Source organism: Neomonachus schauinslandi, chromosome 16 (assembly GCF_002201575.2).
Source record: "Neomonachus schauinslandi chromosome 16, ASM220157v2, whole genome shotgun sequence".
In the NCBI taxonomy this organism is placed as follows: domain Eukaryota; kingdom Metazoa; phylum Chordata; class Mammalia; order Carnivora; family Phocidae; genus Neomonachus; species Neomonachus schauinslandi.
In genome coordinates, this window is record NC_058418.1 from 32,588,393 (window position 1) to 32,616,255 (window position 27,863).

The 27,863-nt window shown below is 48.3% G+C and overlaps 2 protein-coding genes across 2 annotated transcripts; both read left to right on the plus strand.

The window, feature by feature from the left end:
• Positions 1-44: 44 nt before the first annotated feature.
• Positions 45-12,687, plus strand: COQ9 (coenzyme Q9). The gene is made up of 9 exons (XM_021704420.1): positions 45-150; positions 2,506-2,674; positions 4,003-4,138; positions 7,657-7,799; positions 8,088-8,172; positions 9,678-9,782; positions 11,154-11,309; positions 11,628-11,681; positions 12,002-12,687. Exons 1-9 carry the CDS (start codon positions 78-80, stop codon positions 12,035-12,037), a joined length of 957 nt encoding a protein of 318 aa, XP_021560095.1. The 5' UTR covers positions 45-77; the 3' UTR covers positions 12,038-12,687.
• A 1,683-nt stretch (positions 12,688-14,370) lies between these two features.
• Positions 14,371-27,527, plus strand: POLR2C (RNA polymerase II subunit C). The gene is made up of 9 exons (XM_021704414.2): positions 14,371-14,513; positions 14,698-14,747; positions 17,247-17,315; positions 17,462-17,514; positions 25,117-25,245; positions 25,618-25,669; positions 25,893-26,061; positions 26,196-26,270; positions 26,742-27,527. The coding sequence occupies exons 1-9, from the start codon at positions 14,428-14,430 to the stop codon at positions 26,884-26,886; spliced, it is 828 nt and encodes a 275-aa protein (XP_021560089.1). The 5' UTR covers positions 14,371-14,427; the 3' UTR covers positions 26,887-27,527.
• Positions 27,528-27,863: the final 336 nt, after the last annotated feature.

Genomic DNA, 27,863 nt, shown 5'->3' on the forward strand with positions numbered 1-27,863 from the left:
GGGAGCGCGGCAGGGAGGAAGTGGCCTTGCCGAGCCCCGCCCGTCGCGTCACAGTCGTAGGCGTGCCCGCTTCCAAGATGGCGGCAGCGGCGATGTCCGGCGCGCTTGGCCGGGCGGGCTGGAGGCTCCTGCACCTACGGTGCCTGCCCGGTGAGGGGGCAGCCGAGCCGGGGAGCGGGGAGGAGGAGGGAGTGGGCACGAAGCCGACTGGGCTGGGTGCGGGGCGGAAGATTCCGGTCGTCGTGGCGGCCCGCGAGCAAGGTGATGTGAAGGGCATCGGCGCGGAGCCGCCGGCGTCATGGACTCGAGGGGGCCGCCCGGCTAATTCCGCCCCCATTCTCGAGCTCTGAGGGGCAAAGAGTAGCGGAGCAGGGCCTGTCACTCCCATTTAGCGAAGTTAACAAGGCCTCAGAGAGGGCTGTGTGTGCCCAAGGTCACACAGCTGGGCAGTTGCAGACTGGTAGACCCGGACCCAGTCTTTTAATAACTCTGTTGCCAAGTCCCTGGGCAGGGCCGCTCGGGGGACGGAGTTGGAAACAGCTGCAGAGAGCTCCTAGTCCATTGTTTCCTAAATCGGTTATTCCCTCACCACTTCAGTAATTCTTTGATTATTCCCACACAGAGTCTGTATCTTCGTTTGTACATCCGAGTTCTTAAAACTATAGATGTCTACTTTAGAAGAGGTTACTTTATGTTGCTACTGTAAATGGAAAAACCAGTGTCACCATCCATAAATAGAAGGAACACATTGACGCATTAACATAAATATATAATTAATGAAATAATTTCCTGTATTTCATCAGAAATCTTTTGCAATCCTTAGTGGTTCCACAGTTGTGCTTTGGGACCTCTCCCTCCTTTTCAAGGTTTTATGAGTATTCCCTTTTTTTTTTTTTTTTACAAATAGTAAAATATTGATATTTTTACACATACTGTTCTGCATTTCTTTTAAGATCATTGTTCCCTGAGTTAGTCCATAGATTAAAAAAAAGAGTGTCCTTTTGTTGTTTTTATACAAAACTCCAAACTACATATGTTTACTTAAAGTAATGCCTATGACCCAGCGAAGCCACGTAGGTATTTACCCAAGAGAAATGAAAGCATATGTCCACCAAAAGTTCTGCAGAAGTATATTTATAGCAACTTTATTCATGATAGACAAGGCTGAAACAACCCAGGTGTTCAACAGAGTAGTGTTTCTTAATGGCATATTACTCAGCAATAAAAGACAATTTCCACAAAACTAATCCGTCTAAAAAAGACTGTGCAAAAAAAGTTTTACACAAAAAGGATATACTGTATGATTCTATTTAGATGAAATTCTAGGACAGGTTAAACTAGGGTGAAAATTTCAGAACAGTGTAAGTAGGGAGTGATTGGGAAAGAGCATGAGGGAACTTTGTGGTGTGATAATATTCTCTAGATAGAAGTTCAGATTATGCAAGTGTATACCTTTATCAAATCTCACAATTGGCACAGTTAAGATTTGTGCATTTCATTGTATATAACTGTCACCTCAATGAAAGAACAGTAAATAAATATTGAATTAATGGTATGCATGCCAGAATGTATAGAGGGGAAGAATACTGAGGACTGCAACAAATGCATCAAAAATAAGCTGGATTAAAAAAAAATAAGCTGGACTGATGAATGAAGAGTGTGATAGATCTGTAGAACCTAGGTGGTAGATAAACAGGTGTTCATGCCATAGTTCTTTCAACTTGTATGAATTTTTTTATAACGGGCACCTGGGTGGCTCAGTCGGTTAAGCATCCAACTCGATCTCAGCTCAGGTCTTCTTTTTTTTTTTCTTAAGGTTTTATTTATTTATTTTAGAAAGAGAGAGGGAGAACACAGAGGGAGAGTGAGAGGGAGAAGCAGACTCCCCGCTGAGCAGAGAGTCCAATGTGGCACTCAGTCCCAGGACCCTGGGATCATGACCTGAGCCGAAGGCAGACACTTAACCAACTGAGCCACCCAGGTGCCCTCAGCCCAGGTCTTGATCTCAGGGCTGTGAGTTCGAGCCCTGCATGATCCATCTGAAGACACTACGTATAAACACTATGGAGTCAGTACTTGGACCTTCTAATTTCTAGTCCAGTGCTCTTGCTATGATATAAATATGTAACATTTTCAGGTCACTTTCACTTTTTGATTGGGCTTCACAACACTCCCATTGAGCAAACAGATTGTTACTCTTAATTTGCATATTTAAAAATTATGCTCATTGCGGTGAAGTGGTTTGTCCATTAACACAGTTAACAAACGATAGCAGCAGGCCTAGAAACCAGGTCTTCTGTTACCTGGCTCATGCTTTTGCCACCACATCATATCACAAGGTTGCCAACTTACCCCAGATTTTTGTCTGGGACTCAACAGTTGGATAAGTGGCTCTGGAGGAGACTCAGCCCTGCTTTTCCTACCCCCATCCCTCACACCATTCTGGGTTTCAAAGAGTCTTCTCTGGTAAGTGTCCCTGACTGACCAGACCAGTTTTTGTTTCAGTGTCCCGTTGCCAATCAGCCGTGGTGTCACGTGCCTTCCATGCTTCAGCCATGCAGCTAAAGTCTTCAGATGAGCAGAAGCAACAACGTCCCCCATCTTTTTCTCAGCAACATTCTGAGACACATGAGGCAGAAGAACCCAATCCAGAATCTTCTCGTTCACCCCCCAGGTATGCCCCAGAACTCCCATTCATCTGTTTCTGGCCGTTTTGCATGCTTGGGTATGTCTGTCCTTTCTCTCCTTCCTCTCTTCTTTTTATCCCCCTTTTCACCTTCTGTCATTTTCAAGGCTATCCGTGAAACGAATCTATGGGTTTTTTTGAAAATTGTGCCTGTTCATTCTAAAATATCTAAACAATACAAAGAAGTTCAGAAAAATAAAACAAAAATGACCAGGAATCACAAACCCAGAAATAACTGCAACATTTTGTGACTATCCTTTTAGATGTTTTTCTAAGTATATTCCATGTATAAATCTATATATAATAATTACACTATACATGACATTCCAGAACCTACTTTTTCACTCAACAATACATTTTTAATGTTTTCACAGTCTGTATGATTGTAATGGTTGCATAATATTCCAGCAGAATGGCAGTATTAAAATTTGGCAGTATTTTTTTTTTTTAATTTTATTTGACAGAGAGAGATAGCGAGAGCAGGAACACAAGCAGGGGGAGTGGGAGAGAGAGAAGCAGGCCTCCCGCGGAGCAGGGAGCCCGATGTGGGGCTCGATCCCAGGACCCTGGGATCATGACCTGAGCCGAAGGCAGCTGCTTAACGACTGAGCCACCCAGGTGCCCCTAAAATTTGTCAGTATTAAAATTTATTTAACCTATCTTTTATTGATGAATATTTAGATTTCCTTCACTGGTTAAAAAAAAAATAATGGGATTATCTCTCAGCATTGAGAGCACTGAATCAAAGGATGTGCACATTTAGCATTTTGTTACGTATGTGGGGCCAAATTGCTGTCTAAGAAGGGGATAATAGTTTACATTTCCATTATATGTTTTTTTTCCTTAATCCTGCCACTGAGAAGTTCCTCTAGCTCTGAAATTAGGGTGTTCCTGTCATTTTTCTGGTGTCCTGATTAAAATACTTTTCAATTCAGCAAATACGTTTTTAGGATCTACTTTGTGCCAGGCCCTGGAGTTACCATTTGGTACAAATACAGATAAAGGAACAGTGTGCTAAGGGCTATAAACGGAGAGATCCAGAGTGCTGTGGGAGCATTTGCCTTCCCATGTCATGGCCTCCTCGCTCACTGGATCCCTTCTCTCAGTGACTGTATGAGAGGAGAAAGATGACATCATTTTTGCCCCGTCGGTGTGGAACTAGCGATACTGGCACAAAAGTAAATGTCTTCCCAGAGTGTGCTGGCCGGAGGCACCGAGCCTCTGGGTTCTGGTCAGGCACCTTTGGCCGGTCAGGCAGCAGCAGTGAGCGGTGTGCTGGGCTCCGTCGCCACGTCTCTGTTCCATGTGGGTCTCAGGTACACAGATCAGGGCGGTGAGGAGGAGGAGGACCACGAGAGTGAGGAGCAGCTGCAGCACCGCATTCTGACGGCAGCGCTGGGCTTCGTGCCTGCCCACGGGTGGACAGCAGAGGCCATTGCAGAAGGAGCCCAGGTGTGTATGGGACGGGGCGGGGGCGGGGCAGCCTGACCGGGATTAGCCAGAGCAGACACCCCAGCTTCGAGCCCCTCACTGCTACAGGATTTTCCATGGCGGCAGGTTGGGGGGGAGGTTGTTTTTTCCCCAGTAGGGTGAGATGGCTTTATTTTTTAGTATAGAAAGATCATACCATGGAGTTGGTTCTTGCGAGCTAGGTTCTAAAGGCACCCCATTAGGCAAGCATTGCTGATGATCACAACTACCACATTTCATTGACTCGAAGATGGCAGTGGTTGTAAGAAGCACCATTATGTTATGCATCACTAAAAAAGAAAAGAGTTACCTATTAAATTAGGACATGCAGTCAATTGCATAATTCACACTGTTTAAATTGAAAAAATGGGGGGCACCTGGGTGGCTCAGTCGGTTAAGCACCCGACTGTTGGTTTCGGGTCAGGTCATGATGAGGGTCGTGAGATTGAGCCCTGAGTTGGGCTCCCCACTGAGCCAGGAGTCTGCTTGAGATTCTCTTCCTCTCCCTTTGCCCCTCCCTCTGCCTCCCCCTCAAATAAATAAATCTTAAAAAAAAAAAATAGGGCACCTGGCTGGCTCAGTTGGCAGAACATGTGACTCTTGATCTTGGGGTTGTGAGTTTGAGCCCCACGTTGGGTGTTGAGATCACTTCCAAATAAAAATCTTAAAAAAAAAATGATAAAATAGGTGCATCTTAGAACTGATGAAATCTGATGTTTGAAAACTCCAAGAAGGCACCATTGGTCGGCAGCTCTTCCTGCCCATGGGCCCTGTCCCCATGCTTTAATAAAACGACCATTTTGTACCAAAAAAAAAAGAGCACCATTGAGGAGACCATTAGGGAGACACCTGATTTTTCTCAGTACATTCCTCCTGCCCAGGAACAGATGGCTGCTTTAGATTAAGCCGCAGGCTCGTCCTGAGGCCGTGGCATACAGAATTGTCAAGCAGAGCCAGATACTGACCTGCGAGAGCTCTGTGAGAACAGAGAGCAAAGGAACTCTGGATTCACTTCTCCCATCCCAAGCTTGCAGGGAGAATGAGGTGGAAGGATGAGCATGTTTGAACATCGGCCAGAAGAACCCAGAAACGAGGGTGAGGTAAAGGTACAAGAGAAAGTGGCAAAATCAAAAGTGCAAAGTCCCGTGAAGGCAAGAACTAGGAGATGGGGAAAATAAGTGGGAGGACTGTCGTAGGTGTACTAGGGGTGAGGTTGGAGAAGACAGCTGCAGGTTTAGTTTCTAGAATATTGAGGGAGTTCCAGGGGGACAGCTTCTGTTCTCTGTGAAGTAGGAGTGGTTGTCTCGTGAACCTGAAGTTAGGGAAGGGTCGGAGGAGACAAAGAGTTGAGTGTGGCAAAGAACGTTCGAAGGAACCATTCCAGGAAGCGGTGGAACAAGTAGAGGACAGCAATGTACCAGGACTGTGTGGAAAAACACTGAATTATTCTCTGGGTAACTGGTCTTTTCCACTCTGTATCTCTTCATTTATAGGGCTGCATAGTAGCCATTGTGTTTACTTCACCTCAACTGATAAACGTTTGGGTTGTTCCCAATTTTTTAGTGTTCTAAACCTATTTGTACAACACATTTAAGTGCATTTGGAGAAGTGGAGTTGCTACTTCGGGGCGCGTATTCGTCAGGCGACAGAGACTATGCCAGTTATTCAGGTAGAGAGAATTTAATACAAAGAATGGTGAGCTAGGTGGAAAGTTGATAACTGGGCCACTGGCAGCATAAGAAGAACCCTTTAGGGTGTTATGGAGGCTGCCGCTGCAGGAAGTGGCTCCCATCTCCAGGGCTAAGGGGACAGAGGGAAAAAGTGGAATTGTTAAAACGAGAAGCTTGAAGGAGAGCCCCTGTGGAGGCAGAACTCAAGCCTACTCCGCTGGCACTGCTGTCTCTGAGCTTGGAGAGAGGGTCTCTGGGGGCAGGGGTGGGTGGTGGTTGGCTGGAACCCCAGATCCCGCGGGGGCCACGCTGAAGAAGGTGGTGAGGAAGTGCGGCGGGGGAGATGCCCACAGGAGCCGCTAGCGGACGGGAAGGCGACAGGAAGGGGCAAGTCCCTTCCTCCCCCTCCAGCCTCGCAGTCTCCCTCCGACCACCCACCACCCAGTCGATCTGCAGAGCCTAACCTGGAGCCGCCGGGCTGGTGGGGCTACAGCCCCTGCGTCACGAAGCTGAGGGCAGCCTTGGGGCTGAGACACTCACTACGTAGTCCAGAGAGTGTATGTGGATATACGTGTGTGCGTATATATATTTAGATATTTGTTTAAGTAATCTCTCCACCCAGCGGGGAGCTTGAATCCACCACCCCAGGATCAAGAGTCGCATGTTCTACCCACTGAGCCAGCCAGGCGCCCAAGTGTATTTTTGAGGGTCTTGTTAGACACATAGTAGAAGTGGTATAGCCTGTTGGTGAAGAGCTCTGAGCCTCAGTTTCCTTGTCTGTAAAATGTGGGTGAGGATAACACCCGGCAGCTGGAGTTGCTGGGAGGCTGCAGTGAGATCGTGTGTGTCGTGTGCTTAGCCGAGTGCCTGACACCGTGAGCATCCAGTCCCCGTCAGTATTGATGCCGCCGCACGGCTGTTGTGAAGCCTGCCAAACTGCCCTCTGGAAAGGCTGTGTAAACAGAGGGACTGTCTCCGCTCCCAGCACTGGGGATTAGGGTTAATCATTTTTTTGTTCCTTCTCTGCCCTCTGTCCTTGGTGCTGTCAGGGTTCTGCCTCTAGTAGATGCTCAGTGGTTGCTATATATCAGGAATAGCCGAGCATCTTCGTGGCTTTGTTAACTTCTTAACAACTCATTAAGAAAAATGTTCTTTGGTTTTGTTTTTTTTTTATAACTGAGAGGCCTAATTTCCAGGAGATTTAGGTTAAGTGAATTGGTGACAAAGAGCTGAGTGCTCTTCCCAGCCCTCTTTTTTATATTAGGACTTTGGGTTACGAGTGTCAGCGCTCAATTCTAACTGGCTCAAGCAGGAAAGGGAGTGTTTGGGCTCATTTAATAACAAAAGTCTGGAAGTACCTCTGGCACAGTGTTCTTAGATTGTGCTGTTGGGGATCGTCTCTTCATCCTGTCTGCTTTGCTTTCCTCTCTGTGAGCTTCATTCTCAGCAGGGGCTTCCCATGCAGGACTAAAAACGGTTCAGCAGCGCCAGTGAAAAGGGAGCACTTCCTTCCCATCAGTACCAGCAGAAGCCCAGAGGCGGCCTCTTAGGGCCTGGATTGGGCCCTGGGCAGGTCCCTGAGCTAGTCACTGTGAACTCCAGTTATCCAAGCCTGGGCCTCATGCTTTACAGTACACCAGGGGGCTTGATGGAGTGTGGAGGGACTGGCGGTCAGCTTCACCCAAACCATAGGGACCAGGAATGCAGAGTAGGGTTAGGCCATAAAGAATCAATCTGCTGCTACTAGAAAAGCAGGCCCTAGTGAGGAGCAGGCAGTACAGGTCCACTACAGCTGTGTACCACGCCCCGTTTTCCTCTCTCCTTTTGTAGTCTCTGGGTCTGTCCAGTGCAGCAGCCGGCATGTTTGAGGATGATGGCAGTGAGCTGATACTGCATTTTGTGACCCAGTGCAACGCTCAGCTCACTCACGTGCTGGAAGAGGAGCAGAAGCTGGTACAACTGGGCCAGGCAGAGTAAGTCCTGTGGCATTATTGCTCAGGGTGGCAGCTAAGGATCGGGGTAAGGGGGGTCAGGCCCCACCAAGTGCCCCAGGAGGCCGATCCGAGCAGAGCCAAAAGAGAGGAGCATGGAGCAGCCCTGCCACTTGGATGGGCCTGGAACACAGCTGCCTGTCTGTGACGGGCCAGCATCAGGAGCTGGTGGCACACCCCCCGCCCCGTTCCCTAGAGCCGAGTAAGCGGTGTAGCACCGAGGCCATGCCTTTGACCTGGAGACACACTGTTTTCTTTTCCATCTTCCAGGAAGAGGAAGACAGACCAGTTCCTGAGGGACGCAGTGGAAACCAGACTGAGAATGCTGATCCCGTACATTGAGCACTGGCCCCGGGTACAGAGTCCATATCTAGGCCCCAGGGCAACAATATAGTATTCATGGTCTTAGTTCTCAGCGCCTAGCCATCAGAGGACCTTGCACATTCTGCAGAAGTTAGCTCGTTAATCTGCACAGACCCGGGGATTCTGGGATTCTTAGTGCACTCGGTAGAGCTCGGGAGCATAAACTGGGGCATGGCAGTGGGAGGAACAGAGCCACCTGGGTCTCAGTTCCTAGAAAGGCGAGTGGCCCGGGGAACTAGGTCACATTCGTGTTGAGTCCCGGTGGCCCAAGTGTGCCACCAGGTCTTCAGTGAGGAGGAATCCGTGACGGAGATTAGAAAACGAGAGGAGTTTCTTGGCCGTCGCCAGTAACAGGCCTGAGGTGTTGTAGATGTCTGAGGAGTGGGGTGGCTTTGCCAGTTGTCCACGTGGTGCTTGAGAATCGGAGTATTCGTTCCAAGGGCTTTTTATCCCCTTTTTGGAAGCTTCCTTTTTCCGGTTTCCAAGCATGTCACCATGTGGGCTATTCTCTTAGTTAAGAAAGTGGAGTCCAAGCACATCAGGAGTGAGAGGACAGCCAAGACCATCACATGTCCCCCAGCCACTGGGATACCACTGAGCGTGTACTGTCAGTCAGGGGACGGGCATTGGAACACCTGGGCCTGAGCCCAGGCTGCGTGTGGAGGGAGTACAGCGAGCGAAGTCCCGTCCCCTGTCCCCTGCCTGTGCCTGCCACACTTAATCTTCAGACCTCTGGCCTGGACTCATTCCACCTTGCAGTTAAAGCAGTGGAACTGCGTGTATTGGGCCCCAACTGCCTTCTGATTCAGCACGTTTTTCTTCTGGGCTCCTTCAATAAGAGAAAGCTTTCCAGCCAATTCAGGGCCTCTGACCAGCTCCCCCAGGCCACAGCCAGTGGATTTTTGAGTTGGCAAAGTGACAAGACCTTATCCTCTCAGGAGTTATGTCTGCTAAGGAAAAGCTCTGGGTGGTGCCATTGCTTGTATGGGTTGAAGGATTTTTGGTTTCAGGTACCAGAAACCAACTTGAGTTAAGTAAAACACCAGGGAGGCTGCAATGGGGCATCGAGGGCAGGAATGCTGCTGGGCCCTGGGAATGGCCTGGGATTTGGACTTAGAAACCACCCCCAACCTTCTTCCCATCTCTGCCTCTTCCTCCGTGTTACAGAACGGGGAAGGATGCACTCCCCCGTCCTTGCTCTCAGTGCTGTTAGAAAGACAGCTAGACCCTCTGGGTGCCCGCCTTCCCAAGTCCACATGCTGGGGATGGAGAAGCTGAGTGAGCCAGCTGAGGGTAGGATCTGCCCCCGGCTCCCATCAGCTGTAGCCGGCATTGTCAGCTGCCAGGAGCTCACCCCAGCCAGGTGGAGATGGTGGGTCTCAGCAGGAGAGTTGGGCAGGCCCTTTTACACACCTCCACGGAGGGGTGAGTCGCCATCCCACCCGTGCGCTGTTATTTCTGTGTGTGGTACCTATTTCTCCGTCCTTCTGTCCTCAGGCCCTCAGCATCCTCATGCTCCCTCACAACATCCCATCCAGCCTCAGCCTGATCGCCAGTATGGTGGATGACATGTGGCACTACGCTGGGGACCAGTCCACTGACGTGAGTGCTTTCTGCATACCCACAGGATACCGGAAAAGGCGTGGGTTAGGCATTTCTTCGGGAAGGTTGTGAAAGTTCTTTGATCACAGATCCCTTCAGGGGGCCTGCAGTGCCATTCCTGTCATGGGAAGGAGAGGCTAGGGGTGGGGAAGGTCCCTCAACAAGCCACAGTGGGAGCCAGGTCCTCACTCGAGGGCCAGCACCCTAGCCACAAATAAGCAGTTGTTCCCTCTGACCTCTAGTGGTGACTGGGCTGCCATTTTATAAGCATTTTTCTCCTCAGTTTCCTAAGATTCAGATTCTGCAGTGGGCTTTTTCAGTGTGTGGTATTCATGAGACTGATTTAAAAAAAGGGGGCCCCTGGATAGCTCAGTTGGTTACGTGTCTGACTCTTGATTTCACCTTGGGTCTTGATCTCAGGGTCATGAGTTCAAGCTCCATGCTGGGCATGGAGCCTGCTTTAAAAAAAAAAAAAGAAGAATGCCATGGAGCCACCAGTTGCTTTGAAAAGGAACTCCCTCCCCCCCAGCCCACTTTGGCCTGCTTTGCTAAGAGATCAATAAGCCTTTAAACAGGCACCAGGAAAGAATCTGACTTGTTAATGCTATCATATTTCTGGTAGGAAATTAAAAAATAAAAAGTATACCTTCATAAAAGAAATTAATTTGTGATGGTGCTTTGTGGAATCCAGGCTGGGGAGGCAAAGAGATGCTCCTGACACAGTTCTAACAAAGGACTTCAATAAGCTTCCCCCGTGTGGGAGTACAGTCACCAACAGAGCTGGTGACAAAATGAAATTAGAAAGCTGAGAAATTAAAGGAATAAAACACGAAGCAGCTGAGCTAGTGCTCCGAAGAGCAGTTTGCTGGGCCAGCCCGAGTGGCCGAGGGACCGGAACCCTCAGCTCGGCCCAGGTGTTCTGATCTGTCCATGGTCCTGTCTCCACCCTCACATGACTGATGAACACACCACAGTGTGCTCGTAACTGGCTGACCATAGAGCCTCTCTGGAATTTAGGTGGCCTAAGACTTGGTCTTTTCACCAACAGTTTCAAAATGGACTGGATGTAACAAAATCACTTGGGATGCTTATCAGACATCCAGATTCCTTGCACTTTCTTCAGATCCCCTGACTCTAAGCTCTAAGAGGTTGGACCCAGGAGCTTGCATTTTAATCTCCCAGGTAATTTTGACGTGCAGCCAAGTTTGAGAACAGTACTGTTATCCAGAGGGGGCAAATGTATCTTTGGAGGAAAGAAGAGATCAGGAGGGAGCCCATGTGTGCCCGTGGCTTTGGGTAGGAACCACCCCAGACTTCCCCCAGTCCACAGCAGTAGTGGTGACCCACCTTCCTGGGTGGGTTTCTTTGCAGTTTAACTGGTATACCCGCCGAGCTGTGCTGGCTGGCATCTACAACACGACAGAGCTGGTGATGATGCAGGACTCCTCTCCAGACTTTGAGGACACTTGGCGCTTCCTGGAAAACCGGATTAATGACGCAATGAACATGGGCCACACTGCCAAGAAGGTAGTTGGGGCTAGCCCTTTGGGAAGCTGCCTCATTAGACACACCACCCTCCTCAAGCCACAGCTGGTCTCCTGTCTTCTTGCTCCCCTTTGGCCTCAGAGGACAGTCCTGAGGGCCTGCCCAGGGAGTCTGGCTGGCTCTTCCACATACCAGCCCTTCCCTAAGAGCCACACTTGGGTCATTTGTGGTTGTGTCCATAGGCTCTTCCTCCAGTCCACGGGGTCCTCCTGAGCCGCCCCCCCTCCCAATTTGTCCTGCCTGTTTCACCTTTGAGCTTGTGTTGGGGGCTTAAGAGAACCTGACCTTGACTCCTTCTAGGTAAAGTCCACTGGAGAGGCACTGGTGCAGGGACTCATGGGTGCAGCAGTGACGGTGAGTACTGCCCCGCTCATACATGCCCTCCTCTCATTCCACTCCTGCCCTGTGATCCTTACAACATGTGTCGAGGATCCCAAAAGCCTTAAACCGGAAAGCTACTAATAAGACTGATAGTGGTTCAGCCCCAGTCTCTGATCCTGAATTCCCCACCTCTTTTTTTGCTGCCATTAAAAAGCATGGCTGACTCCCAGGCCCCTGGCATGTCAGATCTGTGGGTCTTAGCTGTGCCTGCCACCTTGAAAATCCCAGTCTTTCCCATTGGAGTCCTAGGGACAGGGCAAGGCCTCATCATTCCCTTTTCTTCCCTTTATCAGCTCAAGAACTTGACAGGTCTAAACCAGCGCCGGTGAGCGGGACAGGGTGTGAGCTAGAGTGCCCAGAAGAAAAGCTGCAGGTACATTGAAAGGGCTTTGAAAAATATGAAGTGCCGTCCAGGGTGTTAATGAGAAAACGCTGAAGGACTCCTTAGTCACTACGACAGCCACCTGGAAACCAAAGGGCACTTGATACAGCTGTAGCCTGCAATCGGGCTACCTCTTCAGTTCCAAATACCAGGCCAGGCCTCCTGATGCCTTTCTGCGTTGCAGCTGTGTGATTGAAAAATGAAGCTCTCATCCAAGCCATCGAGCCACAGAAACCCAGCACGTCCCTGTCATGGTCTCACGGATGCCTTGATCACGTCTTAACCTTCCTAAAGTGTTCTCTGGGGCTCCCAAATGAGAGTCAGGGTGTGGAGCCATTACAAGGTGGCTGCCCACCCCCGGCATGGCTCGACTTGTGCCCACAGGTGTTCCTCACACCACCCCCCGACCCTGGTGTCCTGAGATACTGCACCTGGGACCCTTCAGAAAGCTGCCTCACCTGAGACTGGTGCCTCCAGACAGCGGTGCTCAGCCTGGCCAGAGGCGGGAACCCAGGCCCTTTGTCGTGTTACACCAGCACGTGTGGCAGGGCTAGTAGTGAGCTTTAGAGGCTAAAAATAGTAATAAATATGTTTGAAGCCGTTTCATGTTGGCAGTTCGTTTCCATCTGGGCCACAGCAGGTATCCAGGACCCCAGAGGGAGATAGCAGTGATGCCGGAAGGGCTTGGGGCTGGCAGCCAGAAGGCCTGGGCTCTGGTCCTCGTGCGGCCTACTGCTAGTGGGTGGTCACAGCAGGTCTGCCTCCCTGGGCCTGTGCTTCCCTTCTGGAAGTGTGGGTGATGGTGGCCTTCCCTGCACTGTTAGCTCGCTTGGCTGCTATTTTCTATGATCATTTCAGGGGTCTGTTCTTTAGCATTAATAATTTTCTCTGTCTCTACACTGGCTGGGCTCCCTTTGCAAGTCTGGTTAACTCTGTTGTAGTCTTCTCGAGCTACTGTAACAAAATACCATAGATGGGGTGACTTAACAACAGACATTTGTTTCTCACAGTTCTGGAGGCTGGGAAGTCCAAGATGAAGGTGCCAGCCAGTTCCTGGTGAAGTCTTTCTGACTTGCCACCTTTTCTCTATGTTCTAACAGGGCAGAGAGAGAGCGAGCTCCAGTGTCTTCTCCTGTTCTTATAAGGGCACTCTTCCTATCAGGAGGGCACTATTCCTACCCTCCTGACCTCCCACAGACTCCATCCCCAAATACCACGTTGGGCATTAGGCTTCAGCATTTGAGAGGAACACAATTCAGTCCAGAGCATCTGTCTTCTGCGTTGCTCTGTCCGACCTAAATGGACAGGGTATTGATGGGGGAAGTCACCAGCTAATAGGTGTTTCCAATCTTTTGGCCTTCCACCTGCCCCTTTCTGCACCTCTTTAATTCTTTGTATCATGACTCCCTGTCAAGTCCCCTACGTACCAAATTTCATTCCATTCTCTCCATAGCATCCCTCTTGTACTCAACAGACAACCTTAATCCTTAATTTCCTGAGATGACACAGGCTGTGAAGCACAGGCCCCCTCAGTGCCCTTTCTCTGTCTCAGGAAGAGTGTCACCCCCAGCTAAGGCAAACTCTTTATCTCCTCTCTTACTCTTCTGCCTTAAATGTAGTTCCTGCTAAGTTCTATTTTAGAGCCTCTTCTCTGTTATGAGCAGGTGCCCAATCAGAGCTTTCTCCAGGCTATGTGTGGGGTGGGGTGGGGGGCTTTGGTACTCTCTATTGAGGTTCTGCACACTGCCAGGCATGTGGAGATGAAGAGCCCCCACCCACCTGCCACAGCTACACAGACTGCAGATGATGCACTGAAGTGAAAGCATTGTATCTTCCTGTAGTTTCAGGAGAGCGTGAGCCAGACTTTGCTGAAGTATACTTATGTTCTTCCATAAATGTGCAGATTTACTTCATTTTCTTAAAGGCATCGTAGTATTCTGTTTTGTATATTTAACCTGGTCTCTGTCAATAGATACCTAGTTTTGTTAACTTTTGCTGTTACAAACAGTGCTGCAGGGAACATCCCCGCACGTGTAACTTTGCTGACAACTGCAGCCGTTTTCGTAGTAGGAATTCCTAGAAGTGTTATTGTTGAGTCGAGGGCGTGCACAGGTTTTGCCAATTCCCGCCCCCGCCCCTCCCACGGTTGAACCTGATGCACTTCCAGCAGGTGGGAGTGTAAAACGGGGCCCGGAGCGGCAACGGCCTCCGAGCGGCAGGTGGCGCTGTGAGCGCGTGTCTGCGGAAGCGGCGAGGGCCGCGCTGACCCACTTCCGGCGGCGGCGGCGGTGGCGCAGAGGGAGCCGAATCCCGGGAGCTGGCGGGTTGTGGGGCACGATGCCGTATGCCAACCAGCCCACCGTGCGGATCACGGAGCTCACCGACGAGAATGTCAAGTTCATCATTGAGAACACGGACCTGGCGTAATGTCCCTGAGGGAGGAGGCCGGCGGCTGTGGAACGCGGGGGGCTGGAGTCGGGCCGGGCGGGGGTCACGTCCTTCTAGAGCTGGGCCCCCGTGGCGGGGCTTCCGCTTTGGGAACCTTGAGCGCGGGACTTCGCCGTCGAGGCTGCGGCGTCCTCACGCGGCTTGATTTTCATCCCTCAGGGTGGCCAACTCTATACGGAGGGTCTTCATCGCCGAGGTGCCCATAATAGGTAAGTGAAACCGGCCTGTCGTGGCCAGCCCCCTCCGCACACCTTGGGGCTCCTGCTCCTAGCGCTTGGTTAGGCTGGGGCGGGGGGGTCCTGGGGTGGCTCTGAGAAGACAGCAGTGCTGTACCGTTGGCCCAGGGCCGCTAGGGTCCACTTTCACATACGCGTCGGTGAGGAGCGTGGGTTCGGGAGTCTGTGTATTTGGGTTTGAATACCGTTTTCCCGTACTGTCCCTGTGAAACTTGGGCAAGTTTTTCAACTGTGTGGTGCGGTTTTCTCTGTAATATTCGGACATTAATAGTACTTATAGGGTGATGGCAAGGATTAAATGAGGGAATCCCTATTAAATGCCTTGTGTTCAGGACCAGTAGGTGTCTTTTTATGAATCCGTTCCTTCAGCTGCACTCAGAGAACATGTAACTGCCAGGCAGTATGCCAGGAACTGGGAATGCAGAGCTGCATAGTGCAGGGTTCTTGCCCTCGGGGAGCGCCCAGTGAAGTTGCAGGGCAAAGGCGAATCCACAGATAACAGTACTGCAGGATAGGCGTGGATCAGTAAGTAGCTCAGAAGTAGAACTACAGTGCTGTTGGCTCTTAGAGGAAGGAGGGTCTGCTCTGGTTCCAGCCACCCTGCCCCAGGTATTTTTCACATTTATAAATATATTACAAATATATACTGAGTGTCAATTCAAAGTTTGGGTTGGAAAAAGAAGTGTAACTCACAGCTGCTGTACTTCTAAGGAAATAAGCAGGCCAAATGATTGGTAAACAAGAGAACATTGTAGTTTCCACCACTACCATCTCTAGTCACTTCTTCAGCTCAGAACTTGGAGTGCTGGTCCAACCCCTCCCTAATCACTCCATGTCTGTGGGCCTCAGTTTCATCATGAGTAAAATAAGGGAGTTGTACTTTTTTTTTAAGATTTTATTTATTTGAGAGAGAGCGCACAAGCGGGGGTGCGGCAGGCAGAGGGAGAGGGAGAAGCAGGTTCCCTGAGGAGCAGGGAGTCCGATGAGGGGCTCCATCCCAGGACCCTGGGACCATGACCTGAGCCGAAGGCAGACGCTTAACCGACTGAGCCACCCAAGTACCCCATGGAGTTGTACTTTGAGGCAATATGACATTACAAGTCTAAATGCCATTTTTCCCACAAATTCAGTGCTGCAAATAGTAGCACCTGCTACATTCTAGGCCACATTGGGAATGCAAAAGTTAAGATATTTGAAGACTCCACCCCAAGGATTTTTCGAAGCTGTGAGGTTGAGACAAGATATATGCAAATACTATACAGGGCAAAATATGACAGGGTAGGGGTGCCTGAGTGGTGCAGTTGATTAAGCATCTGACTCTTGATTTTTGGCTCAGGTCATGATTTTAGGGTTGTGAGATCAAGCCCGGCATCAGGCTCTGCGCTCAGTGTGGAATCTCCCTCCTGCCCTTCCCACACTCGTTCTCTCTTTCAAAAAATTTTTGAAGTATATATATAATACATGTATGTATATGACATATTGTGTGTGTGTATATATATGTAACAAGTGTCTCTAGTCTGGGCAGAGTCTTGTGAGGGAGGAGCTTGTAGGGAGGGAGTGTTGGTATCTGTATCCTGGAGGTCAAGCAAAGCTTGGTTTATAGGAGCCTCAGAGGATGTTAACCTGCACAGGAGAGGGTCGGGGCATGTGGGATGGGGGGGGGGGGGGCAGGGAGTAAGGAGGCAGAGTCAGAAAAGCTTGGCTCATGGTCCTTCTTTGGCTTGGGTTGGGGAAGCAATAGAAAGCATAGGATAATGCAGATTGGGTCCTAACTGTCTGGTCCTCTTCTGACTTCCGTTTCTAGTGTTCGCACCCTTTGGTGGTTAGCCATTTGATTTATGAATTTGTCTGCATGCAGATGTTTATTAGTGAATGAATGTGTTTAAGTCAGGTGTGTGTGATAATACAGTTCTTATCCTTTTAGCTCATTGCTGGTAAGCATTGGGTTTGATATTTAGTATACTGTTTCCATTAAAGGAGTTCTGTAAACATTAGTTGAGTGATAATAGAGTGTTAAATGGGGTAATCTGGTCATTGCATCATAAAATGAGATATGGACCATAAGTCTGTGTTGAGATTTTTTCCCCAACTTTTTAAGTGCCTGAGTAGTTTATGTTCTTGGATTTGGTGTTGACATGAATAACAGACGTAAATGCTTCTCACAGAAATATTTAGTTCAAAGAAACATGTTCCCACTCCCATGAGTATTCTCTAAGTCAGTATTTTGTATGGAACAGGAACCCCCCGCCCGCATTAAATCTGCCTGAGTAGGAAAGGAGGGGCTGTTGCATGTGGTTCCTGTTAAAATGTGGATCCCTGGTCCCCACTTGAGCTGCGGAATCAGCCTCTGGCAGCCTGGCCCAGGCTTTTGTAATTTAGTAAGCATCAGCTGTTTCTTAAATCTTGAGAACCACTGCTGTAAGTCTTTAAATGAATTTGGTGGCTAAACTGCACGTCTGCTTTATTTTTTAGCCATTGACTGGGTTCAAATTGATGCCAATTCCTCAGTCCTTCATGATGAGTTCATTGCTCACAGGCTTGGTGAGTGCGGGTTTTGAAAGGTGAAAGGGAGGGGGGCTGTGCCTGGTATCAGAGGAAGACGCCTCCTCACTCCCAAGGGAATTTTTAGGTTCTCTTTCTGGCGTGGCCATTTGGACTTCTTTAAAGTGCTTCTTTGTTTCTTCCAGGACTAATCCCCCTCACTAGTGACGACATTGTGGACAAGCTGCAGTACTCCCGGGTATGCGGTGTGATTGGGTGGAAGGGGGGCGGGGGCGGGGGGTTCAGTTCTCAGAGGCATTTTCCCCCACCTCTTACTTCTAGCTGTTAGCGTGGAGATGTTGCCTGGAGCCTAAGCAGACATGGGTCCTCCGTTCTGACAGGCCTCAGATTGATTAGGTTCCAGGGGCATCAGGGAGTCTCTCCAGCCAGCCACACAAGACAGGGTATACACCAGAATTCCCATTTATACTGAACAGTGGGGGTTGGGCCTTTACAGACTCCGATCTGTTCAGACTCTACTTTCCAGGGTGTGTTTTCCGAGTGACAGGAGGCTGGGAGGCTAAAGGGAGTCAACAGAGGGTTGAGGGGTTAGGAGGGCGTGAGGGTGAGAACAAAGGGAGTGAGAACTGGCCCCCACAGCAGCATCTGAGGGACTGGAAGGCAGCTGTCTGTGCCTCTCCCCGTAGGTGATGCTCGTTAAATGTGGCCCCTTCCTCTAGGATCGTGTTTGTTCTCTGATGATATGTTAATAGGCCTTGGACTTGGTGGGGGCGGGACAGGATTAGGTTCCCTGCTTTCTTTCCCCAGGGCTGCGTTAGGTAACAGCTTGAGACTTCCCTTTTGGTGGCTTTGAGTGATCCTGAATCAGCCCATCTTCTGATATTCCCAAGGGCTTATCATTTTTGTGGTAGCTAACTTGATACATGTTATAAATCTATATTTTTTAAAGAGATGTTTAAGCACACGGACAAGTGTGGAGTTTATGTGACCAGTACTCTCGCTCCTGTCAAACAGCTTGTCATATTCTAACATTTTGCAATATCTGCTTCACATCTCCAGATTTTTGTTTGTAAGAAATGAAACATCAGGGGCACGTGGGTGGCTCAGTTGGTTAAGTGTCTGCCTTAGGCTCGGGTCATGATCCCAGGGTTCTGGGATTGAGTCCCGCATCAGGTTCCCTGCTCAGTGGGGAGCCTGCTTCTCCCTCTCCTCCCTGCTTGCTATCTCTGTCGCTATCTCTATTTCTCTCTTAAATAAATAAATCTTTAAAAAAAAAAAAACCTCACAGATATTGGTGGGGATAGTTGTACAACCAGTTGAGCAGTGTGGCAGTGTCTTGGGTAAAGATACGCATGCCCCAAGACCTAGCTTCCGTCCATTAAATTTTTTTCTAGTATTTACTGAACAAAGATGGTATGGATCTCCCTACCCTGTTTTTGGCTTTTTCTCAAAATCTGCAGAAAAGTTAAAAACCTCAAATAATAAACAGCTATTTATTTTTCACCTTTAGTTGCCAGTTGTTAATATTTTGCTACATTAGCTTTGTTTATCCTATCCACGTTATTTTTGCTGAACCATTTGAAAGAGAGTTTCAGACACCATGACACTTCTCACCTATTTCAGCATGCTTGTCCTAAGAGTAAGGGTATTTTCCCACATAACCACACTATCATGCCTGGAGTATTAGCATTAACTTGTAACGTTTGCACCGTCCTTACCCACATTTTCCTAGTTGCCCCCCACACGGCCTTTCTTGCTTTTTGTCTGTGGGTCGGTCATTCATCCAAGATTCATGCATGCATTTGGTTGTTATTATCTCTTTAGTCTCTTAATTTCCGATTCCTCTCCTTTCATTAAATACATTTTTTGGGGGCGCCTGGGTGGCTCAGTTGGTTAAGCGACTCCCTTCGGCTCAGGTCATGATCCTGGAGTCCCGGGATCGAGTCCCGTATCGGGCTCCCTGCTTGGCGGGGAGTCTGCTTCTCCCTCTGACCCTCTTCCCGCTCGTGCTCTCTGTCTCTCATTCTCTCTCTCTCAAATAAATAAATAAAATCTTTAAAAAGAAAAAACAAAAAAAACTTTTTTAAGGTTGTGTACCATTTCATATTTTTATTTTTCATGACATTTTGATTTTTCCATTTCATATTTTTAAGTTTTGGGTTTGTTAACATATAATGTATTTGTTTCAGGTATACAGGTCTGTGATTCATCAGTCTTACACAATACACAGCGCTCACCACAACACATGCCCTCCCCAGTGTCCATCACCAGCCACCCCATCATTCCCACCCCCCTCCACTCCAGCAACCCTCAGTTTGTTTCCTGAGATTAAGGGTCTCTTATGGTTTGTCTCCTTCTCTGGTTTCGTTTTGTTTCATTCTTTCCTCTTTTCCTCTATGACCCTCTGCCTTGTTTCTCAAATTCCACGTATCAGTGAGATCATATGATACTTGTCTTTCTCGGATGGACTTATTTCGCTTAGCATGATACCCTCCTCTAGTTCTGTCCACGTCGTCGTTGCAGTTGGCAAGATTCCATTTTTTGATGGCTGCATAATCCGTTGTGTATATATACACCACATCTTCATCCATTCATCTGTCATTGGACATCTGGGCTCTTTCCATAGATTGGCTATTGTGAACATTGCTGCTGTAAACCTTGGGGTGAAAAAAAAAAAAACAAAAACCTTGGGGTGCAGGTGCTCTTTTGGATCACTACATTTGTATCTTTAGGGTAAATACCCAGTAGTGCAATTGCTGGGTGATAGGGTAGCTCTATTTTCAGCCTTTTTGAGGAACCTCCATACTGTTTTCCAGAGTGGTTGCACCAGCTTGCATTCCCACCAACAGTGTAGGAGGGTTCCCCTTTCTCCGCATCCTTGCCAACATCTGTTGTTTCCTGAATTGTTAATTGTAGCCATTCTTACTGGTGTGAGGTGGTATCTCATTGTGGTTTTGATTTGTATCCCTGATGCCGAGTGATGCTGAGCACTTTTTCATGTGTCTGTTGGCCATTCGGATGTTTTCTTTGCAGAATTGTCTGTTGATGTCTTCTATTTCTTGATTGGATTATTCCTTGGGTGTTGAGTTTGATAAGTTCTTTATAGATTTTGGATATTAGCCCTTTATCTGATATGTCATTTGCAAATATCTTCTCCCATTCTGTTGGTTGTCTTTTGGTTTTGTTGACTGTTTCCTTTGCTGTGCGAAAGCTTTTTATCTTGATGAAGTCCCAATAGCTCATTTTTGCCCTTGCTCCTCTTGCCTTTGGCAATCTGTCTAGGAAGAAGTTGCTGCATCCACGGTCAAAGAGGTTGCTGCTATGTTCTCCTCAAGGATTTTGATGGATTCCTGTCTCACATTTAGGTCTTTCATCCATTTTGAGTCTGTTTTTGTGTGTGGTGTAAGGAAATGGTCCACTTTCATTGTTCTGCATGTGACTGTCCAATTTTCCCAACACCATTTGTTGAAGACACTGTTTTCCATTGGACATTCTTTCCTGCTTTGTCGAAGATTAGTTGACCGTAGAGTTGAGGGTCCATTTCTGGGCTCTCTCTTCTGTTCCATTGATCTGTGTGTCTGTTTTTGTGCCAGTACCATACTGTCTTGATGATGACAGCTTTGTAATAGAGCTGGAAGTCTGGAATTGTGATGCAGCCAGCTTTGCTTTTCTTTTTCAACATTCCTCTGGCAATTCGGGGTCTTTTCTGGTTCCATACAAATTTTAGGATTATTTGTTCCATTTCTGTGAAAAAAGTTGATGGTATTTTGATAGGGATTGCATTGAATATGTAGATTGCACTAGGTAGCATAGACATTTTAACAATATTCTTCCAGTGCATGAGCATGGAAGGTTTTTCCATTTCTTTGAGTCTTCCTGAATTTTTTTTTTTTTTTTAAGATTTTATTTATTTGAGAGAGAGAATGAGAGCACGAGAGGGAAGAGGGTCAGAGGGAGAAGCAGACCCCCCGCTGAGCAGGGAGCCTGATGTGGGACTCAATCCCGGGACTTCAGGATCATGACCTGAGCCGAAGGCAGTTGCTTAACCACCTGAGCCATGAGCCACCCAGGCGCCCCCTCAATTTCTTTCATGAGTATTCTAAAATTTTCTGAGTACAGATTCTTTGCCTCTTTGGTTAGATTTATTCCTAGGTATCTTACGGTTTTGGGTGCAGTTGTAAATGGAATCGACTCCTTAATTTCTTTTTTCTGTCTTGTTATTGGTGTATAGAAGTGCAACTGATTTCTGTGCATTGATTTTATATCTTGCCACTTTACTGAATTCCTGTATGAGTTCTAGCAGTTTTGGGGTGGAGTCTTTTGGGTTTTCCACATAAAGTATATCAGCTGCAAAGAGTGAGTGAGTGACGACTTTGCTGATTCGGATGCCTTTTATTTCTTTTTGTTGTCTGATTGCTGTGGCTAGGACTTCTAATACTATGTTGAATAGCAGTGGTGATAGTGGACATCCTTGCCGCGTTCCTGACCTTGGGGGAAAGCTCTCAGTTTTTTCCCGTTGAGAATGATACTCGCTGTGGGTTTTTCATGGATGGCTTTTATGATATTGAGGTATGTAACTTCTATCCCTACACTGTGAAGAGTTTTAATTAAGAAAGGATGCTGTACTCTGTCAAATGCTTTTTCTGCATCTATTGAGAGGATCATAAGGTAATCTTGTCCTTTCTTTTATTAATGTAGTGTATTACATTGATTTGTGGTTGTTGAATCACCCTTGCAGCCCAGGAATAAATCCCACTTGGTCGTGGTGAATAATCCTTTTATTGTACTGTTGGATCCTGTTGTATTTTGGTGAGAATTTTTGCATCCATGTTCATCAGGGATATTGGTCTGTAATTCTTTTTGGTGGGGTCTTTGGTTTTGGGATCAAGGTAATACTGGCCTCATAAAATTAGTTTGGAAGTTTTCCTTCCATTTTTATTTTTTGGAACAGTTTCAGAAGAATATGTATTAATTCTTCTTTAAACGTTTGGTAGAATTCTTCTGGGAAGCCATCTGGCCCTGGGTTCTTATTTGTTGGGAGATTTTTGATTACTGCTTCAATTTCCTTGCTGGTTATGGGTCTGTTCAGGTTTTCTATTTCTTCCTGGTTCAGTTTTGGTAGTTTATATGTCTCTAGGAATGTATCCATTTCTTCCAGATTGTCTAATTTGTGGGCATATAGTTGCTCATAATATGTCTTATAATTGTATTTGGTGTTGGTTGTGATCTCTCCTCTTTCATTCATGATTTTATTTATTTGAGTCCTTTCTCTTTTTGATAAGTCTGGCCACGGGTTTACCAGTCTTATTCTTTGAAAGAACCAGCTCCTAGTCTCGTTGATCTCTTCTACTGTTCTTTTGGTTTCTCTTTCATTAACTTCTGCTCTAATCTTTATCATTTCTCTTCTGCTGGGTTTAGGCTTTATTTGTTGTCCTTTTTCCTGCTCTTTTAGGTGTAAGGTTAGGTTGTGTATTTGAGAACTTTCTTGTTTCTTGAGAAAGGCTTGTATTGCTATATACTTTCCTCTTAAGACCACCTTTTGAACAGTTCTGTTTTCATTTTTCATTTGTTTCCATGAATTTTTATTTTTAAAGATTTTATTTGACAGAGCAAGAGAGCACATGCAGTGGAGGGAGGGAGAAGCAGGCTCCCCGCCAAGCAGGGAGCCCGACACAGGGCTTGATCCCAGGACCCTAGGACCATGACCCGAGCCGAAGGCAGACATTTAACCATCTGAGCCACCCAGGTGCCCCGTTTCCATGAATTTTTTTAATTCTTCTTTAATTTCCTGGTTGATCCATTCATTCTTTAGTAGGATGCTCTTTAGCCTCCATGTATTTGAGTTCTTTCCAACTTCCCTCTTGTGATTGAGTTCCAGTTTCATAGCGTTGTGGTCTGAAAATTTGCAGGGAATGATCCCAGTCTTTTGGTACCGGTTGAGACCTGATTTGTGACCCAGAATGTGATCTATTCTGGAGAATGTTCCATGTGCACTAGAGAAGAATGTGTATTCTGTTGCTTTGGGATGGAATGTTCTGAGTATATCTGTGAAGTCCATCTGGTCCAGTGTGTCATTTAAAGCCCTTATTTCCTTGTTGATCTTTTGCTTAGGTGATCTGTCCATTTCGGTGGGGGGTGTTAAAGTCTCCTACTATTACTGTATTATTGTCGATGTGTTTCTTTGATTTTGTTATTACTTGGCTTATATAATTGGCTGCTCCCATGTTGGCATAAATATTTATAATTGTTAGATGTTCTTGTTGGATAGACCCTTTAAGTGTGCTACAGTGTCCTTCCTCATCTCTTATTAGAGTCTTTGGTTTAAAGTCTAATTTGAGGGGGCGCCTGGATGGCTCAGTCGTTAAGCATCTGCCTTCAGCTTAGGTGATGATCCCAGGGTCCTGGGATCGAGCCCCACATCGGGCTCCCTGCTCCACGGGAAGCCTGCTTCTCCCTCTCTCACTCCCCCTGCTTATGTTCCATCTCTTGCCGTGTCTCTCTCTGTCAAATAAATAAAATCTTAAAAATAAATAAAATCTAATTTGGGGGCACCTGGGTGGCTCAGTCAGTTAAATGTCTGCCTTCAGCTCAGGTCATGATCCCAGACTGGGATCGAGCCCCACATCGGGCTTCCTGCTCAGCAGGGAGCCTGCCTCTCCCTGTCCTCCCAGCTCCTGCTGTCTCTCGCTGTCTCTCTCTCAAATAAATCTTAAAAAAAAAAATAATAATAAATCTAATTTGTCTGATAGGCCCAGCTTTCTTCTGATGTCCATTAGCATGATAAATGGTTTTCCACCCCTTCACTTTAAATCTGGAGGTGTCTTTGGGTCTGAAATGAGTCTCCTGCAGACAGAATATCGATGTGTCTTGCTTTTTTATTTTGGGTTTTTAGGTTTTTTTAAGTTATTTTTACACCCGATGTGGATCTTGAACTTACGACCCCAAAATCAAGAGTCGCGTGCTTCACGGACTGAGCTAGCCAGGCGCCCCCTTCCATTTCATATTTCTGCTAAAGCTCTAGGTTACCTTCCTGCCTCACCTGTGTATGACTGCAGACTATCCAGGTGTGGCCCCTTGTTCTTCCTCATCATCTCAAAAACATCAGAAGCAGGTTAGATTTTCCTGCTGGTGTGAGGGGGAGAACGGTTTGCTTGGTTACATTCCAGTAACTCTTCTTGCCTGAAGTTACACTGTAGCAGATGGTCCCTAACAGAGGCATGGGTTGTTTCTAGCAATAGTTGCTTAAAGAACTATTGATGATTATTGAAGCCGAGTGATGGTTACATGGTAGCAGCCTCTTATACTTGCTCTACTCTTGTGAATATATGAAATTTTCCATAATGGAAAGATTTTGTTTTTAAGAAAAGGTAAGTAGTCTAGAACTTGAAAGGTACTTTTTTGTATTGTGCCCTGGATCATTTTATTTTAAACGATGGTGACCTTCCCAAGCTAGTCCACTTAGTTCAGGGGAAGCTGCCCTATACTATAAAGCGTGAAAGCATCATTCTCTTACTTAATGCCTTGGTTCTTGGCAGAAGAGCACCCCGAGGGCCAAGGTGGGACGTTAGCACAGCGTATCCCTGCAGTGTGGTCTGGCAGCTGGCGGAGGTGGAAGGAAAACATGGAGGCCAGTGGGTATAGGTTGTCTCTAAACTGGGAAGTGCGTGCACTGGGCAGCCCGTGAGAACGGTGTACCAGATGGACACTGCCCCCCAGTGCCTAGAGCCTGTGGCCGGCTGTTTTACAGCTGGAAAAATGGAAGGAACAGGGTATGAGAAACAGGGAGCTCAGGATTTGCCATCTCTCCGTGGACTCATTCTTGCTTCTCTTCCTCCGTCAGGACTGCACGTGTGAGGAGTTCTGCCCTGAGTGCTCGGTGGAGTTCACCCTTGACGTGCGCTGTAATGAAGACCAAACTCGACACGTCACGTCTCGAGACCTCATCTCCAACAGCCCCCGGGTCATTCCAGTCAGTGTCTCACCACATCCTCCTCCTTTTCTCTCAAAGTGGGCCAGACTCAGGTGGTTTGTTACAAGATGCGGATATTCCTTGCGTTCCCCTCTGCCTTCCTCTGTCTGGTGCCTAAAAAGTGCTAATAATCCTGGACAGTAGCCAGGGTGGACAGGAACACGGTCGGTACTGTGTGCCCGTCCTCTGCCACCCAAGGACCCTTTTAAAGGCCATGGTACTGTTTTGACTGAGAAGGCGGTCCCCATGAGGTTCTAGGAGGCACTTCTCTCCCCTCATTCCCAGGTTTGGCAGGTGCTGGAACATAGTTGCTGGAAGGGGTGACTGGGGAGACCAACAGCTCATACATGCCTCTGTTTGGGCTCCCTGCAGGTGACCTCCCGGAACCGAGATAATGACCCCAATGACTACGTGGAACAGGACGGTAAGGGGCTGGAGAACGTGTGCGCATGTGTACCCGCCCTGTCATTTTGCAGGCCAGCACGGAGGCCGAGACCCAGCACAGCCTCTCGTGCCGCCTGCTCTCCTTGTCAGCTGACCTTTGAACTGTTTGTCCAGATCGTGTGGGCCTCCAGGGGCCTTCCAGGTCAAAATTCAGGGGTCCGTGTCTCTACCGCCCCTTGACGGCCTTAAACCTCTCCCTGCAGACATCCTCATCGTCAAGCTGAGGAAAGGCCAGGAGCTAAGACTTCGAGCCTATGCCAAAAAGGGCTTTGGCAAGGAGCATGCCAAGTGGAACCCTACTGCAGGAGTGGCTTTTGAATATGATCCTGACAATGCCCTGAGGCACACAGTGTACCCCAAGCCCGAGGAATGGTACGTTCTCGTCGGAGTAAAGGCAGGCCTTTAGGGTGGGTTGATGTGGACAGGGCTCTGAGGGAGCGGGGTGGGGGTAGGCTCCCTGTGGACAGCAGCAGTAGCTGCCTGTGCTGACCTGTATTTGACCTCAGGCCAAAGAGCGAGTACTCTGAGCTGGATGAAGATGAGTCCCAGGCTCCCTACGACCCCAACGGCAAGCCAGAGAGGTGAGACCCTTGTCCGGAACCTGAAGGTGAAGCGTGGAAGAACATAGGGTTTTGGTGCGGGCTCTGAGTTGGGGAGACCCTTCCCTCTAGTCCTGGTGCCCGCGAGCTCAGGAAGGATGGAGAACAGTTGAGCCCGTGCCACGTGCATGTCCCAGGGCAGATTATGCTCCCCTAGTTATTGGGGCACAGAGGAGCCCTCCAGTTAGCCACTCTGCTCCTACTCTTGATATTCAACCCCAGGGAAGGGGACCAGGCCAGAGCCAGAAACGGACCAGTCTTCTGATGGTGAACATGAAGCTTTTTGAGGTGGCTGTGGCCTTGAAGTCCTGTAATGTGCAGCAGGACCGCTGTTAGCTGAGTTCCAGGTGGGAAGGGAGTCAGGACCCAGAAGGGAGAGCGCATGATCCAGGGCTGAAGCTCGGACTAGTGAGCCTGCCTTGTGGAGGGCTCTCACCCGACTCTTCCTCTTAGGTTTTACTACAACGTGGAGTCCTGTGGCTCTCTGCGTCCTGAAACAATTGTCCTCTCAGCCCTCTCTGGATTGAAGAAGAAGCTGAGTGATTTACAGACCCAGTTAAGCCACGAGATCCAGAGTGATGTCCTAACCATAAACTAGCAGCAGCTCACCTGTTTTGGCAGAAAAGAGGTGGGGGGGTGGGGGGAGTCTAGGCCAGCAGCTGGCTCTCTGGTCTCTCCAGAGCCTCTTGTAGCTTTTGGGTCTGGATAGCTGTTGCTCAGGCTTCTTGGCAAGCCATCAGTACCCCCTAGGAAGGTAGCCAAGGGGAAGACGAGTCCCCTTCCAGCCTTGCTCTGTTGCAGACAGATGGCCAGGGGTGCCACTGGTATCTGAGGCAGGACAGTTTTTTACTAGACATCTAGGATCCCTGGCCCTGCCCCGATTCAGTAGCAGCCCCAGAACCTCCCTTCCAGCCCGTTTCCTGACGTGCCTGGGCGGGGTGAGAACTGCAGAGCCGAACTCTCCTCTGCTGGTCATTTCAGGTCTCAGACTCTTTCTGTCTAAAAGTTGTTCTCACAGTTGTACCTTGGGCTTCTGGTGAGTACTGTAACCCTCATTCTGGTTGCCTACGAACCCTTCCAGCCCCTGCCCAGAGCCAGCCTACTGGCACTTAAATCCCCGAGTGTCCCTAAGTTGAGAACCCTTAGAGAATAGTGTTAGATACGGGCTGCCCCCCACCCCAGATAAACCCCGTTTTCTTTTTTTTTTTTTTAAAGATTTTATTTATTTGACAGGGACACAGCGAGAGAGGGACACAGCGAGAGAGGGAACACAAGCAGAGGGAGCAAGAGAGGGAGATGCAGGCTCTCCATGGAGCAGGGAGCCCGATGTGGGACTCGATCCTAGGACCCTGGGACCATGACCTGAGCCGAAGGCAGACGCTTAACGACTGAGCCACCCAGGCGCCCAAACCCCGTTTTTCAAACTTCACTGCCAGTGGCCTGATTATTTAAGATTGGGGGCTGGGGAGCAAGGGCCTTAATGAAGGCCTGGCCTTGACCCCTTACCCCTAGAGGTAGAGTATGCCCAAAGCAGTTGATTAGGGAGTCTGGTAGGAGTAAGCCAGGAGAAGGCCG